At 37.8% G+C, this 17250-nt stretch overlaps 1 protein-coding gene across 1 annotated transcript in view; it reads right to left on the reverse strand.

Annotated features, from left to right (window-relative positions):
• Window positions 1–4079: 4079 nt before the first annotated feature.
• WDR25 (WD repeat domain 25) overlaps window positions 4080–17250 on the reverse strand; it is an 81404-nt gene continuing 68233 nt past the window's right edge. Inside the window, exons 5-7 of the mRNA XM_039339671.1 lie at window positions 13625–13795; window positions 10647–10787; window positions 4080–9816 (exon numbers count right to left, since the gene is read on the reverse strand). Of these exons, the coding sequence (XP_039195605.1) occupies window positions 9595–9816; window positions 10647–10787; window positions 13625–13795 (534 nt within the window). The 3' untranslated portion in view covers window positions 4080–9594. The remainder of the gene's footprint in view (window positions 9817–10646; window positions 10788–13624; window positions 13796–17250) is intronic.

Consider the following 17250-nt stretch of genomic DNA (forward strand, 5'->3'; position numbering starts at 1 on the left):
TAGATTATCTGAGAATGTGGTGATGAAGACATAACATCTTCCTGTCCAATTTTACTTTGTATAAAGGGGTCATTTAAATTTGAGCTGTTTCCTTTCAGGTAACAGACAATTAAATGTTTCCCAGTACAATTAAAAATATGTGTTTGTAAAAGGCAGACAACAGTGATGACAGCAGGAGGGAAAAAAATCCTTGGTAATTTTTACCACCTGTCTCCCATCCCATAGTACTTCCTTTTTCCAGCTTCAAATTCCATTATTCTTCCTCTGTATGCCTCCACTCAAAGCCCAGTGGTAGGCTATTTATAAAATGAATATTTATCATGATAAAGCAGTACTTCTGTTTGGCAAGCCTACAGGTGAGCAAAGTAGCTTGATATATTTTTCCAATTGCTTTTCTAATCTCTTTAAATCTTTGAAACTTTAAAAGTACCTAGTTAACTTAAAGAGCTCTAGGGAAAGTCTAAATAAAGAGTCTAACTGGAAGGGAAATAAAAGTGGACAACAAGCCAAATATGCTTGTTTTTTTCACTGGATCAGATTAATTTCTACCTCTTCTACTTCAAAGGCTCTGACAAGACTGAGGATATGGTGGCAATTAAGGAAGAGCAGGCTAGGGCTGCCTGTTTGATGCATAGCAGCAGTTTGCTCAGACTGAGCAGATAGAATAGAATAGAATAGAATAGAATAGAATAGAATAGAATAGAATAGAATAGAATAGAATAGAATAGAATAGAATAGAATAGAATAGAATTATAGGATTTCTCTTATGACCCTTTGAGACAAAGCATGAGCTGGGCCTGTCCAGCAGGGTGGGAAGCATTTCTGCTTGTCTGTAGCTGCTTTTCCCAAATGTAGACAGCAACCCCAACTTCATTCCTTCACATGCATTCACCAACCAATTGGTTATGTTTGGGTCCATCTTATCCTATAATTTAATTCTGTTCTGGCTGCCCAGTCTGAGCAAACTGCTGCTATTTCCTGACAGTGGAACAACTTCCCTTCAGAAATTGTGGGTGCTCCAACTCTGAAGGTTTTAAAGAAGAAATTGGACAACCACTTGTCTGGAATAGTATAGGGTTTCCTGCTTGAGCAGGAGGTTGGACTAGAACACCTCCAAGGTCTCTTCCAACGCTCTTATTCTATTAAATAAGCAACGTTAGCCTACTCATCCTTATTTGCCACTACACCCTCAATCATGCCATACTGCAGTCACTCTCAAATAGAAGAGTTTATAGCCCCAGAACTATTCATTTATTCCCCCATTCACACATTTCCAAGCATCCACACACCAGCGTTCCAGGTGTTTGCCTAATTGAGTCATATCCTGCCATTTTTAGGAACCTATATTGACATAAGCAGCCTCACCTCACCCAGGGCCTTAGCCTAGAAAAGTGTGGGTGTGTAGGACGGAAGGATAAGAAGACAACCAGCAGGCAAGGAAGTGGGAAAGTACAACTATTACAAGTAAGCAAGAGGATTATCAGTCAACTACTAGAACCACAAGCTATGGTAAGCAGCCCATTGGGGTGTAATTCCTACCTGCAGTTTGACCCAAGCTCAGTAACAACCAGGGCTTTTTTTGTCATAAAATGCCCAGAACGGAGTTCCGGCACCTTTTTGGGATGGAAACTTGTAGGGTAGGCAAGGTGGATTGTATGACATTCGTTCCGGCACCTTTTGTTTTTAACAAAAAAAGCACTGGTAACAACTAAGGGACAATCACCCCGAAGCAGCACATAATTCCAACATATGAAAGAACTTTTGGAAGGAGGCAAAGATTGTATGCCATTTTACACAATTTAAGACTTTTTTATATAAGATTTAACCATAAAAAACTTACATGCCTGTGTTAACTTGCAAAGCTAGATAAGCAGAGTTAACCCCAGGCAAAAGCCTAATGTTAGGAAAGGTGTGTCTTCTACTGCTTTGATGATATTCCTGAATATGACATATCACTGCATGGGATCCCCAAAGTAGCCTCTGAAAGTTACCATGAAGTTTTGATAGTTATCCATAATAGAATTGCTGCATTTGATTATGAGAAGTACCCATCACAGCACAATGCAAGGCTGTTGGGAAACTCGATATGAAGAAGATCCATCAATTGGTTAATGAATTCTGGCCAGGTGCCAATAAACAACTCACACTGTGCTATAGCAATAGCACTTACACTTGTATACCCCTCTTTATATACCACCCAGCACTGTCTGGGCAATTTACAACATCAGCATGTTACCCCCAACAATCTGGGTCCCCATTTTACTGACTTTGGAAGGATGAAAGGCTAAGTCAATCTTGAGCCCTGTCAGGATCAAACTCCAGGCTGTGAGCAGACTTAGCCTCCAGTACTGCATTCTAACACTGCGCCACCAAGGCTATGAAGATTCTAATCTTTTCGATGTTCCTACAAACCTTTCAGGCCAATAGCTGTGAGTTCTCTGCAGTACAGGCAATGTTGCCATAGTGGGAACTGGAACCAACAGAGGCATAGGAGGCAAATTCTGCATTTGCTGGACCAACTGGAGCATCATAGCTGACATATTTTGCATCTTAGCACCGCAGAACAACCTCCATCATCATATTGTCAACTGCTGCTCCAGGTTGCAGGTCTGATGCCATCCTAGGAGATTTTTCATTGTGTTCCAATGAAAAGTTTTGAGGTGAGCTCAAAGAATCAAGACCACACATTAAGTTTCAGTTAAGAAGATATATTGCTCATGCCTATACTTAAGAATCTAGTCAACTAATGGTCAGCAGTAAGTTGGTGCTAGATAAGAATCAACAGAAATCAAGGGGACCCGAATTTGAATTGCCTGTGGGAACATAACAACTCCAGATTGATGCCTCTCTTGATTTGGCTCCCAGGCACTGCCTCTTCTTCTCCTACAGTTGAGGACTACAATAATGTATGGTGTACAGTTATCTTCTACACTGTGATGTGTCCTATCCTTGGAAAACAACCGTCACAATGCAGTATTAACATCCAATTATCTAAATTGTTACTAACACAGCATAAAAGAGGGTAGTTAACAGATCTTGCATGATGAAGCCGATTAAAGATTTAACATCCTAGGTATGCTACAGCATTCTCCTTCCTGTAGACCAGCGATTCTCAACCTGTGGGTCGCGACCCTTTTGGGAGTCGAATGATGCTTTCACAGGGGTTGCCTAAGACCATCAGAAAATACATATTTCCGATGGTCTTAGAAACCGAGACACCGCTCCTCTATCCGGCCGCCACCACCCTCCTCCGCCGGCTCCTCTGCCTCCAGGGTGCCCTTCTCCTCCAACAGCACCTGCTCCTGCCAACAGAAAATTCCAAAATTGCCTTTTATCACCTTTTATCAGCTTGGAGTTGTTATGTTAGTAACACAGTTAATTAAGTGAATCTGCCTTCCCCATTGACTTTGCTTGTCAGAAGGTCACAAAAGATGATCACATAAACCAGGAACACTGCAACCGTCATAAATATGAGTCAGTTGCCAAATCGCTGGATTTTGCTCATGTCACCATGGGATTGCAGCAACAGTCATAAGTGTGAACAATGTTCATAAGTCACTTTGTCAGTGCCATTGTAACTTCGAACAGTTGTTAAATGAACTCTTGTATATCGAGGACTGTCTGTATTGAATACCAGAAAATACCAGAACTACCTTATTGGGCACTAGAAAATGAAGGAGTTTTTATTCTTTTAAAAAAAAAGAATTCCCTGGCAGCAAGCAGAAGCCGCATACACTAACCACTGATTTTTTTAAAGGATTTTTTTTAAAAAAAAAACCAGGTACAAAGAATAGGCTAGGTCAGGAGTGGGGAACCTTGGCTCTTTTATGACTTGTAGACTTCAACTCCCAGAATTCCTGAGCTGAGCCATGCTGGCTCAGAAATTCTGGGAGTACCGTAGCAGCTAAGTAGTGTAGCAGCTAAGAAATGACAAAGAGTACCAGTATGCCAACTCTGCAAGAAAGGCACAAGCCATAAACATGTCTGTCAAGGGAATTCTTTGGAGTAAACATGGAGATTTGTATTTGTGAAGTTAGACAGACAGGTGTCAATGGTTCCAACAGATGAAAACAGGAAGATGAGTGCTTAGTGGCTTTAATTTAATTCAACTATATCAATTACTACAGTCTACATTAAGTGCATGCACAAATGGTAATTTTCCTGCACAATTTTTCAGATTCACAGAATTAAATTGTCATGTACTAGGCCTAATAAATATTTATGCTATGTGAATATTTTTTCAGCTATGGATCATCAGTTTCATACTTGTACAATCACAACCAGTATAGAAAAAGTGAAAACAAAAGAAATCAAAACAAACTCCAGTGCTGCTTGTGTTGCTGCTACTGTAATTCTTATACCATAAGAACTGAGAAATTAAGCTCAAGCACAAAACCAGAAATGTAAATATGTTGAGAGCTTGAAAAGTTTTACATAAACTGCAAGGAAGACAAACCAAATGGACTATGTGTTGAATGTGAGAAGGATTAGATAACAATATGAATCTTGCAAAATTTTGAAGATATTTGAACACCAAACATTAAAATCTGAAATTAAGTCCTGTGTATTTCAAATGAAAATGTGCAGAATTCCAAATAAAAAGCACTTCATACATTTTTGTCTATCAAAAAATGCCAAATTTCTTATTTAATCATTCATCACATAGCAAAAGCAATAGCATCACACTATTGCAGAAAAGTTGGTTAAACAATAGTTAGCCTGGCAGAATGCATGATTAATCAAAACATTTCATAAAATCCTTGAAGCTCTTTGCTAATAGCTTCAAGGATATGTCACATTTTCTAAAAAGAAATAAAACAAATTAAAAGAGTACTACAGGTTTCTCCATTCAAGTGGATGAATCCACTAATGTTTTCAGGTTTATTAATCTTTCTCGTGTTGTGCTTGTTCTGAGTGATCTGTGGAAGCTATGCCTATTTGCAAACCTTTTCCTATCTGAACTAAAGGAAATGAAATGATTTATTTTACATTTATAGGGGGAAAAACTACACAAAATATCTTTGCATTTGTATTGCAATATATGCAATGATGGCGCAACAGTTATAGTCAGAATAATATCAGGTAATGGGGCCCACATGAAAAATACAGCTCCACCTATTAAGCATAATCATTGCTGCCTTGTCATTTATTTGTAATACAGGCCAACAGAACTCAAGACCGTAACCAACAAGGCAGTAAAATCATAGATCTTATAAAAGCAAGACCACTCAGCTCCGATATTTACTGTGTTGTGTGAAAGAGAATCTAGAGAACACATTGCTACTGCATAATGAAGTGAGATGACTGTGGCAAATATTGGTTTCATTTTATAAACAATAAGAAGATATATTTCTTTTTTACAGGAACATTCTTTTGAACTAGCACAGAAACTAAGTGGCAATTGTTGGATGCAAAAGATTGCATACTTGGCTGATATATTTACTTATCTGAATGATACTAGTGTTTCACTGCAAGGTACACATATAATTAGATTCAAATGTCAAAGTAAAATGAATGCAATTCATTTAAATGTACACACTGAAGTGAGTGTATTTCTAAAATAATTCCAAGTGCTTTCCAAATCTTCCAAACAAAATTTCCCTCAGGGAAAATGTCAAAACCTTGGTGATACAAAGCCTATCTGATTTATGTTTCACAGTAAGGGCATATTTTCCCCTTTAAAAGAAAAAAAATGATCAGGTCCAGAATCATTATGTTGACTATATTGCATCTGAATTACCATTAAAGAAGAAACAACATAGGTCCAGTTTAACTAATTTCACATTATAACCCACATTTCATTGTGCAGATTTTCTGGCTAGAGCTTCTAAAAAAATATTGCCAGTCAAGATTGAAATAACTTATGCCATTTGCAATACATATTTTTGTAAGAGAACCTTATTTTCGTAAGCAGCAAGTACAGTAATAGGCTAAGTATAAAAGATGATCTCTGCTTACAAATAGCATCAATTGTTCCAAATACTGAACTTTTCCCCAAGGAAATGCAATTACACCTAATAATTGAATATTGATCTGTTTGGTTAAAACATTAATATCCCAAGTTAATTGTGAAATTAAAGTTTTATTTTTTGCACATTCAAAATGTTAATTTTGCATTTACAATAATCAGTTTACTTTTTGAATTACTGCCAATTTCTATCATTAGAATATCATTATCTGTTTCAGCCTGGGCACTAGAACCATCCTCTACTCCTCCTCCAGAGTGTCACAATGTTCTCTGCTTTACAGCTGAACCAAAAGGATTCAATTACCCCATAAAACTAGTTAATGCTCAATAAGATTAGGACTCAACATAAATGGGGAAAGCTCTCTTCTTTGGAATGGAGCTGTGGGGCTCCAAAGCAGTGGAACAGCGCCCTCTCAGCATACATCAGGGAAACCAATAAAGAATGTGTAGCTCAAATGAAGGGTGGTTGGTGCGCTCTGAGTTTGGTTGTTTTCTTGCAGACATTTCATTACCCAAACTAGGAAACATCATCAGTGCTATTACCTAATTTGGGTAATGAAACGTCTGCAAGAAAATGAACAAGCTGTTGAGCACCAAGCATCAGGGAAACCCCAGAAACTTTCTGTATGCAACTCCATCATGTATTGACTATAAAACAGTTTACCTTTGAATTTGTAAAGAGGGTAAATAGTTTTATATTTGCTCATTGAGAATGTAATTTTGATATGCTTTTTAACGTTTTTGCCATGCACTAAATAAATACATCTATCATTAGTACATTTCCTCTTGGTCTAGGATTCCAGGATTTTTTCTTTTAACTAAGTTTTCACAATCTGAAAAGTTTGACAGCTTCTGAAGTGCAACATTATTAAGTACACTGTGAATTTTCCAAAACTTGCAAAAAGTTGAGGTAATGAGATTGATCTAGAATCATTCCAAAGTGGCATTACTTGAATTTTATATACAGAGTGATGAAGTGTTCTATCAAGAGAATTAAATCAGTAACTTTTATGTAAGAAATGTGAATCAAGGACCAACCATTATTATTTATGATTGTACACTATTAGAGTACTTTTCTGGATATAATGACTAAAATAGATCAGTTCACTCTTAAAAGAACAAATACACTACTTTTTAAAAGTTCTCGTTTTCTTTTTCTTCATCCCTCCCTCAGCAGCCTTATACTTGACCCAGAGAATTGTAGATCCTCTTGAGCCCTAAGAGAAGATTGTATGTAGCTTTAGTAGGAAAGCAGAAATCATGAGATACTGGACAGAGCAATCTTACATTTTAGATTGAAAGACTATTAGTTTATAAAAGTAGATAGTATTCTCCTTTCCATATAAACAGACTTGTATTTTGGGGTTTTAAAAGCTTGTGTAATCTTTCCTACTCTTTTGGGGTACTACTAGTTCCCTTATCTACTCTCAATTGTGATTTCTTAGATGAGGGATTCGGAATTATAGCTACATTACAACTAAAAGGCATGCAGGAAGTGCTGTCACTCTACAAAATAACTCCACAGATTTCAGGCTAGCCCAGTTGCTGGTTTTGGAAGAAGATTCTTGTAATGGCATTTTACTGTTATGTTTTTATATTTAAATTATAAGTGGTTCTGATGATTCTTCAGAGATAGGTTGTTACCTTAAAGCAATAAAATAAAAGAAATATAGTACTCTACTTCATATCCTTAAGGAAGAACAGATAATCCTCATTTAACAATCACAACTGAGACTGGCAACTTCATCACTAAATGATGTGGTCATTAAGCAAGTCATTACATTACTGCGACTTGCAATTTCACTGCTGGCTTTTTCATTAACTGTTTGTTGGAAGCCAGTTGTGAAGTGCACAAATGGGGATCAAGTGATTAGTAGGATGTCATAGTTTGAAGACCAGTCATAAAATAGCTTTTTCAGTGTCAATGTAACTTCAAACAGTCATTAAACAAGGCAGTCATTGACCAAGAATTTACCTGTAATAAAATTTCTGTTAAAGTTTACGTTTTATGGTGCTTATTACGTGCATGTTAAGTTAAAATTTAACTTAAAAGATAAAAGACTATTAATCTTAGTGAATGCTAGCCTTGCTGTGCACAGGAAAGCTGATCAATAAATACATTACGTCCATAAAAATATGCAAATAGATTTGATAATGAGTACAGTTAATATTTTAGAAAAATATATTTACAACTGGAACTTTTAAGTTACATTTTGGGTGTTTTGAAATTTTAATTTTTATGTAACATATTATTTATGTAACATGTGTATATTATTTTGCACATTTTAGCAAAATATAAAAGTACACTCTATTTTGCAAAGAAAAGACAGAAAAAGTAATGTTTTTCTAAGTGATTCCATTCCTGGCTACCATATGTGAAAGGTAATTATTAGGTTCGGCCCTGGTGGACTATATCCAATATATTCCTGTGGAGTAACAAAACTCCTTACTTTCCTCTTCCTACATCCTATAGGAACCTAAGGCGTTCCTTCAGAATAAATTTTATATTAATGCAAGCCAGTGATAAAAACAGTTCCATTATTATAATTAAATATATCAGCTCCCAATTAGGAAGAAAAGTGTTATTTTGGGGAAAGAAGTTTACTATATCCTTGACCTTAGCAAACTGGAAATAGCTAGGATGCTATAAATGCTATTGCTTCCAGATTGTTGAGATTTTTTTTATTGCAAGTATCAACCATAAATGTAACTGTCATAAATCTCTATGGAGATTCTCAAGCATCCAAATCTATTTGAGCTTCATGTGACCATGAAGATACCAGAATCAGATTCTAACTACATTGCTTTGTATCAGAAAAGTCTTCATGGCTACACCACTTCTAGCATAATGTAACTCCATTAAAACTGGATGAAAAGTCTGCAAGATCAAGTAATAGTAAAAGAGTAAAGCAGTGACAGAAGCTAAAGAATAGTTAAGTTTTAAACTAAGAGTGCTGATTTAGTAACACTAAAGTGATTAAAAAATCTAGGCTCCCAGAAGAATTTGGAATGATATTGAATCCCTTTTAATTACTTCTATCAATTAAATTTGTACATTCCACATCCAATTATAGCAGGCAGAACATATAGATTTAGGGCTTCAATTAATCTTTAATTCCTTTTTCAATCTAGCTCACATTGTCCTAATTCCCTGCAACAAAAACTTGGAGAAAGCTAGTAGTAGCTATATATTTAGCAGCTGTTTAAAAGAATATTATAACTCTAACAGCATTAAAAATTTATTTGGAAAAGGATAGCAGTTAAGGGCAAAGTATGAGTCAAAAACAGTGCCAGGCAAATTAATTATTTGTATAGCATGACAGAGAATTTTATATTTTCTGCTCCACATAATCACATTACAGTAAAATTAGTTTAGTACTGTATTTCTCAATCTTTTCTCAATCTTAGTTGCTCTAAATATGTTAACCAACTCACAGAATTCGCCAGCAAGCATGCTGCCTGGGGGGATTCTGGGAGTTGAAGTCCACACATCATACAATTCCTGAGGATGAGAAGCACTGGTTTGGTGTACCACTATACAAAACATAAAGTTCTAAGAAATGAAACTACAAGAAAAAAATATATTTACAAAGTTGGAAAGCCAGTTGGCTATCTAATTATTCCTATTATTGCCAGATCTTGATTACCCCATCCCAGGCACAGGTGGCAAGGAGTGATGGAAGGACGGGATGGTAGGTTGCATTCACACAGGCTTGACTATGTGCTGACATGACATGGAGAATTTGAGCTGTGCGATAGTTGTAGAAAAATACTTTGCCATCTGAACTCCCTGTCACAAGAAGTGTTCCATCAGGTGAAAACTCACAGCCTACTGCAAATCCTTCAACCTGTTTGAGTCAAGAATTAAGAGCAAATAAATCAAGATGTTAATTAAGAAATTACAATATGATAGATTAGAGCTTCCTGAAATTTTACACTATAATAAACTTGTCAATTTTTACCATAATGGCCTAATCACTTCCCTTGGTATTTAATAAGACTGCCCCATTAAAGACTTGTCATTGTTAGCAGTACTTGCTGAATATGTGACAAGCTTATCTATCTATCTATCTATCTATCTATCTATCTATCTATCTATCTATCTATCTATCTATCTATCTATCTATCATCTATCTATCTATCTATCTATCTATCATCTATCTATTATATCTGTAACCTTTCACTGGCTGAAATAGAGCACCAATTATTGAATCAAGAAACCTCAAATGGGTTAACTTACAGAATGCACCCAAAATCTGGGATGCAGGATTCCCATGGAATTGAAATTTGGTTAATTTTCTAAAATCTTTTATGAGAAATATTACCATAAATCTGTTTATGACATAATACAAAATGTTATACAATATTTTCTGTGCTGATGTTTGATTAGGCTATGCAGATCAACATAGCTATTTTCAAGGCAGTGTGTTAGAAATACTGTCACTGTTGAAGGCATTGAAGAATCTGGTAAGGAAATATCTCTGAAATAATGACCCAAGGGGTCACAAGTTGCCTAGTTCTTAACTAATAATGCTTTTAGTTATTTTACTGCAATTTAAATTCTACATTAATTAAATTACAGACAATAGTATTGAAATCTATTAAATTGTATTCTTACTGAAAAGAAGTAACATAATTTGGTATATTAAAGGAATAAAACCTGTTGATGGATGCATACCTTGTGCCCTTCAAACCTCTTCTTTTTGTTGATTCGATAAGGTGGCAAGCTGGAAAATAAAGCCATGTAGTTGCCATTTGTCTGAGCAACAAAGGCAGGCTCTTTAGGATGAACTGAAAGACTGGGGCAAGTAAAACGTTCCTGCAAAGAAAATTAGAAAGAAATGAAAATGTTCATAGATTCTGAATCAAACTATATATGATATGTCAGTCTCTGTTTGTGACCCTAAAGATTCCCCCCAAATTGACACCTTCCAAAAACAGGTTTAGAATATGATGTAGGGGTGTCAAGAAAGTTTGTGATTGTGCTTTAGATTCTGATCCAAAAAAGGGGGCGGCAGGATAAGGACTCGCTTACCATTCTTCTCCCAGGATCACATGGCAGCTCTAGAGAGCAACTGCACGATTCCAAGAAAATGCACAACTACCTTAAAGTTGTGACAAGTGCTGCACTCATGCTCCCACATGCTCCAAAACCTCTCTTCTAAATTATTTCCAAAGTGCTACACAGCCCTAATATCAATTCTCCAATATACTTTATGTATTTATTTTATTTTTAAAATGTAAAACCTCAAATCCCTCAAAACGTTTACCCTTTCCTATCCAGTGACATATCTGCATCACTAACATGCCATCTTCAACCTTTAGAGGCTGGTAAAATGCTTATTCAAACAATGTCCCAGCACAAAAAGGTAGTCTGTCTCTATTCTACTGCAACCAAATCTGAAGAATAGAACCCCATCCTACCCCTACCAAAAAAAAGAAAAAAAGAATCTGTATTTCCACCTGCCTCACTTTCCAGGTATTTCCTGAAGCTGATTATAAGCCATTTAAGATAGAAACTTCTCTTTTTATTCCCTTTGAAATACCATATATTGCTAATAATAGAGTGTACACTAAGATAAGATAAGATAAGATAAGATAAGATAAGATAAGATAAGATAAGATAAGATAAGATACTGGGACAGAAGGCAGAAATTCCTCAAAACTGGGAAGCATTGGGTATCCATTAGTTTCTGAAGGCAAGACAATGCTCTCTTGCATCCCAAGCAGCCAATCTCAACTCCAGAGAAAAATATTCTCCAAACTGATTGCAATAAATCACTTCCTAAGAGTTAATAACAAGACTAACCCTGACAGATGTTTGATTGGCAGGCATGCACCTACTTTGCTTCTCTCTGCCTTCTAATTTGTATGCTCCAAACTAATTAGGACTGACCAACTCATTTATTAAACATTCTGAAGGCTGTTCAAAATGAATTTTGTCATTAAAAACAAAATCTCTGGTCATCAGCAAAGTGAGTTCAAAGTCCTTACTCTCCTCCATTACAGAACACTGTGACCAAAAAGTTAATCAGTTGCTTGAAAAGCACAGTGAATACTGATCCATTCATTGATGAGCATCATCCTTGCTAGTTCTATTTTTTTTAAAAAAAGATTTCTTTGCAAGATCAAATCTTGGTCAGTCACTGGGACAGAGGTTTATTTTTCTGAGCTTTTGGACTTATGCTGTAGCACATCTTCAGGGAACATCTTTTCTACTGGAATATGTGCTTTGGGCTATTCTGTGAGTTGTATGTATGTGGTGCCTTCCTATTGGTTGATTAGTGTGTTGATGACTGGCAATTGGCTGTTGTTTCCTTGTGCTGCCAAACCTTCAACTCCTACCTTGTTTTCCCAAAAGTAAACCCTACTCTGGAAAGTAAGCCTCAGCTGATATTTTTGGGGGCTAATATAAGCCCTACCCCAAAAGTAAGCCTTAGCGTGGGGCGGGGCAAGTTGGCCCGTATATTCCATGCAATAGCCAGAGTGCCCACCTGCTACCAACCTGCCAGGGCCCTTCACCAATGGCCGCCAGTGGAACCGGCTACTGCTGGCCCCGCCCTCTCCATCCCACCATCTGCTTGCCTGCGGCTGCAATAAACCAAACCCTCAGCGAGCCCTGGCCTCCACCAACCCTGCTTGCTGGCCTACTGCTGCTGGGACATTTCTTGGATGCAGTGAGTGCCATGTGGCAGCCAAGTGGCTGCCCATGCTGTTCTTTGCCCTTCTGGCCACCCTGACATGGCTGCCTTGCTGGGCTGCTCCAGCCCGGCATGGGGCGAGTTGGCCCAGATCCAGAGTTCTGCCCCGCTGTCGGCCTGCCAAGGTCCTTCGCCAGCGGCCACCAGTGCAACCATTCCTTGTATGTTTTAGCCTCCAGTCCTCTAATCATCTTTGTTGCTCTTCTCTGTATTCTTTCTAGAGTCTCATCATCTTTTTTACATCGTGGTGACCAAAACTGGATGCAGTATTCCAAGTGTAGCCCTACCAAGCATTGTAAAGTGGTATTAATACTTCATGTGATCTTGATTCTATCCTTGTTAATGCAGCCTAACACTGTGTTGGCTTTTTTGGCAGCTATAGCACACTGCTGGCTCATATCTAAGTGATTGTCCACTAGGACTCCAAGATCCCTCTCACAGTTTCTACTATCACTTATACTATACCTATACATTTGGCTTTTCTTGCCTAAATGTAGAACCTTACTTTTCTCACCATTGAATTTCATTTTGTTAGATAGCACCCAATGTTCAAGTCTGTCCAGATCCTCCTGTATCTTAAGCCTATCTTCTGGAGGATTGGCTATTCCTGCTAACTTGGTGTCTTCTGCAAATTTGATAAGTTCCCCATCTGTCCCCTCGTCCAAATCATTGATGAAGATGTTGAAAAGCACTGGGCCTAGAACAGAGCCCTGGGGCACCCCACTACACACTGGGGTGTCCTGAAGTACATGACTACTGTGCTGTTTCTGCAGAAGTTCAACTGACCTTGAACTGTAGTTGAGTTTTCCACAGTCATCCTATTTTGTGATCTTTTAAGAAACACAACAAAGTTCTTTCAATTGCTTCCCAAGCAAATTGTTGTTCATGATAAATTTTTCATATATGGCAATATAGGAACCCTCAAAATAAATAAGAAAGTAAATATCTATCTCACGTGAAAAATTTGATTGGAGATCTTTGCAGCAGTTTGGAAGTCCCAGGCAATAATGGTACGATCGGCTGAATCTTGGCTTACTGCATCAGTGCTGGTAAAGAATTCTTTTCCTTCACGGAGAAACATGATGTCCAAGGTTTGTTGAATTGTGGCTTTGTAAACTTTTATAACCTATGATTTTAAAAATTCCAAAAGAGAATTTTTTTTGTTTATTCATTATATATAGACAAAGGCCACCTTATGATGATTAGGTAATCAAATAAATGTAAATTAAAAGCACTACCTCTTAGCTGGATCCCTGATGGATACTGTATAAAATGAGAGGGCTGAGCTTCTAATGTCATTCGGAGGACATGTCATATCCATATAAATATACAGGTAGTCCTTGACTTACAACAGTTCATTTAGTAATTGTTCAAAGTTATAATGGCACTGAAAAAAGTGACTTATGATAATTTTTCACACTTATGACCGTTGCAGCATTCCCATGGTCATGTGATCAAAATTTGGATGCTTGGCAACTGACATGTATTTATGACTTTCGCAGTGTCCCCAGGGTTATGTGATCATCTTTTGCAACCTTCTGACAAACAAAGTTAATGAGGAAACCAGATTATATAACAACCTTGTTACTAACATAACAACTGCAGTGATTCACTTAACTCTGGCAAGAAAGGTTGTAAAATGAGACAAAATTCTCTTAACAAGTGTTTAGCTTAAACAACAGAAATTTTGAGCTCAATTGTGGTTGTAAATCGAGGACTATCTGTATATCTATATTCTCCCTATATTCCACTAAGTCCCATTACTAACACAAGCAGATGAGTCCAAAACTGGGGCAAGATTTGGTAGTGAAAACTTATATAAGTCTCTAGAGTAACATATTTTTTAAAATTATTTATTAATTAAACAACCTTTACATTTCCTGATAGCAACTTCAATTTCCATTTAGTAGTTCTCTTTTTCCACATGGTTTTTATTCTATTAAAATGTTTATTAAACTATATGAAACATAAATTCTGAAACAGCATATTGGAATCATCATTGCCATCCTCTTCCTCCTTATCACCTATTAATACTGCTACTGCTTGCTATTAATTTCAAAGTTAACTTTTTACACTATTTAATGGATGATCTAAAAAAAGTTTTTGATGCTTCGTTTGATGTTCTCTCTCTAACCATTGATCAAATTCCTTTCAAGGAAGAAGATTGGATTTTATATAGTAGAATCTTTCTGTATGCTTTTAAAGAAAATTTCTTTAGATTTCTTGATGTTTTTATTTTACAAAGCACATATTTTTCTAACGTTATCCATTCTCTTTTTACACTTAACTTCAAAATGTCAAGCTCTCTTTAAAGAAAGACTGGTGCTTTATTGTTCATGATAAAAAGCAAAAAGGCAGGAGCCTAAGTATTGGAAAAAGTTGGTTCTACAGTAGTAAGACTGGTTGTTATCCTATAAAACACTAAGCCTGGTTGTTATGCTATAAAACAAGGGATATGTATTGTCCAGGTGTTTTTGGACTTCCAGATCCTTTATTGTTAGCCATGCTGGCTAAATATGAAAAGAACAAGCAGTGGAACTCTCATTATCACCCGATGAGTTTCCTGGACTAAGAGGGCTCTTGGTATCTGGCAAATTATTTGTTTATTTGTTTAATAAATTTGTATGGCTGCCCATTTCAAATAAATAACTTTGAGTAGCTAGTATATTAAAAATAAAAACAAACATACACAAATATAATAAATACTGTATATTGCTATCATGAAAAATCACAAGCAACCATTAGCCCAGGAGATGGGATCCCTTGGGACCTGGGAACAAGCACAGAATCAAGTCTTTAAGGCCTTTAGAAAAGGCCAGATGTTAAAGGCCAATCTAAGGCCTTTAGGCTTCAGAGATAATGTTCCAGAGGGAGGGTGCTAGTGAGGTGGGCAGGAAATAGTTCAATATATCTATATCTTAATAGGAATGCTTGTTGCTGATAATAGTTAATAGATAATATTAAGTTTGGCTGTGAAATGTAACCTAAATCATATAACCTGTGTGTCATAATTATAGAGATGTGTTCATGCTATGTAGAAACCATTTTACAAGAAGTGTCAGTGTCAACTAAAAGTCACAGATGTTGTAAGATAGCACCCGTGCAGAAAGGTGTGGTAAGACAATTATCTGGCGACCGCGGCAGGACGGCAAGGAGTCTTGGGGCTCTCTGGAGGGCACACCCTGATGCCAGGGGCCTGTAGTGTTAGGGGGAACATCCCAGGCGCCATCGGACCTTTTACTCCGAGGGACTTCCCTGTGACACAGGGCTCCAGCATTGGCGGTCGGCCACTCCAAGAACCACTGGTGAAGGGTAAGGAGACCAGGCAACTTTCCAGCCGGCTAGAGGACAAAGGATTCGCCTGCAGGCAAGTATTGAAAGGGAAATAAGGAATCCCTCCCTGTAAGCAGGGACGGAGGAGAGGACTGATCACCCTCTCTTTGGAATAAGGTGGGAGGATTGTTGTGTGTGTTTGCAGTGAGTGAGTGGCGCTCGAACTTCCCATCGGTGACCGTTGAGTTTCCGGCTCCCTGGGTCTAGCGCGTATAAGTGAAACCCTCAGTGTAATCCCGAGTGGAAGGACCCCTTACCTTCCTCTCATCCCCTTTCCTCATTTGTCTTGTCTGGTGCCCTGGGATGCTCATGGGGTGATGGTGAAATTGTACTCCTTACTCCATTGGGGTGTATGTTAAAGTATTTTAAGTCTGCTTATGAGGATCAGGATTGTGGTATTAAGTGGAGCAGGCATAAGTTGAGGATCTTCTGTGAGGTAGATTGGCCCAGCTTTAATATAGGCTGGCCAAGCACAGGGACACTAGATCCATTCATTGCTCTAAAAGTACATTAGTTAGTGTTCAATCCCATGTTAGGGCACCCAGACCAGGCACCCTATATTGATGTGTGGCTCGGCTTGTTGCAAACACCTCCACCATGGATTCAGAAATGCAAAACTGTTCCCTATGTTAAAAAGTTTAGAAGATAGAAAAAGCTGGGGACAAGCTATAATCCAACCAGATGTCCAGGATCAAGGGACCCAAACTGGACCTTCACCAAGAGGTGCTGAGGGGGTCCAAGGCAGAGGAGGAACGGATGGGACTGCAAACAGAAGACAGAGAAGTGGGAGGACTGATAGCTGAACAAACGAGGACAAAGACTGAGGAAGCATCTTTGAATGCTCCTCTTAGACAAGTAGATCAATTGGTTGTCAGTAAGGATGATCCAGCAGAAACAGCCACAGCTCCTCTATTCCAACATATGCCTTTTACTACATCAGACCTTCTTGCTTGGAAATTTAGTGGAAAAAAACAAATCAAGTGTCCGAAAGACTTTTGTGAATAGAGAGAAGGAGGAGGAAAAGAAAAAGGATCAGAAAATGCAAAGGAAAGCTGAATTGCTGGCAGTTGCTATGATGGGGGTGTCAAGGGGAGGTGGCAGAGGTAGAGGATGGGGAAGGGTGTTAGGACAAAACCAGTGTGCCATATGTAAGAAGGAAGGACACTGGAAGGGTGAATGTCCAGAAAGAGAAAAGGATGAAGAAAAAGGAGGGGGAAGAGGCAGGTTTGCGAAGAGCTACAGAGGTGG

This window comes from Crotalus tigris, unplaced genomic scaffold (genome assembly GCF_016545835.1).
Source record: "Crotalus tigris isolate CLP2741 ecotype Arizona unplaced genomic scaffold, ASM1654583v1 scf7180000017737.1785205, whole genome shotgun sequence".
In the NCBI taxonomy this organism is placed as follows: domain Eukaryota; kingdom Metazoa; phylum Chordata; class Lepidosauria; order Squamata; family Viperidae; genus Crotalus; species Crotalus tigris.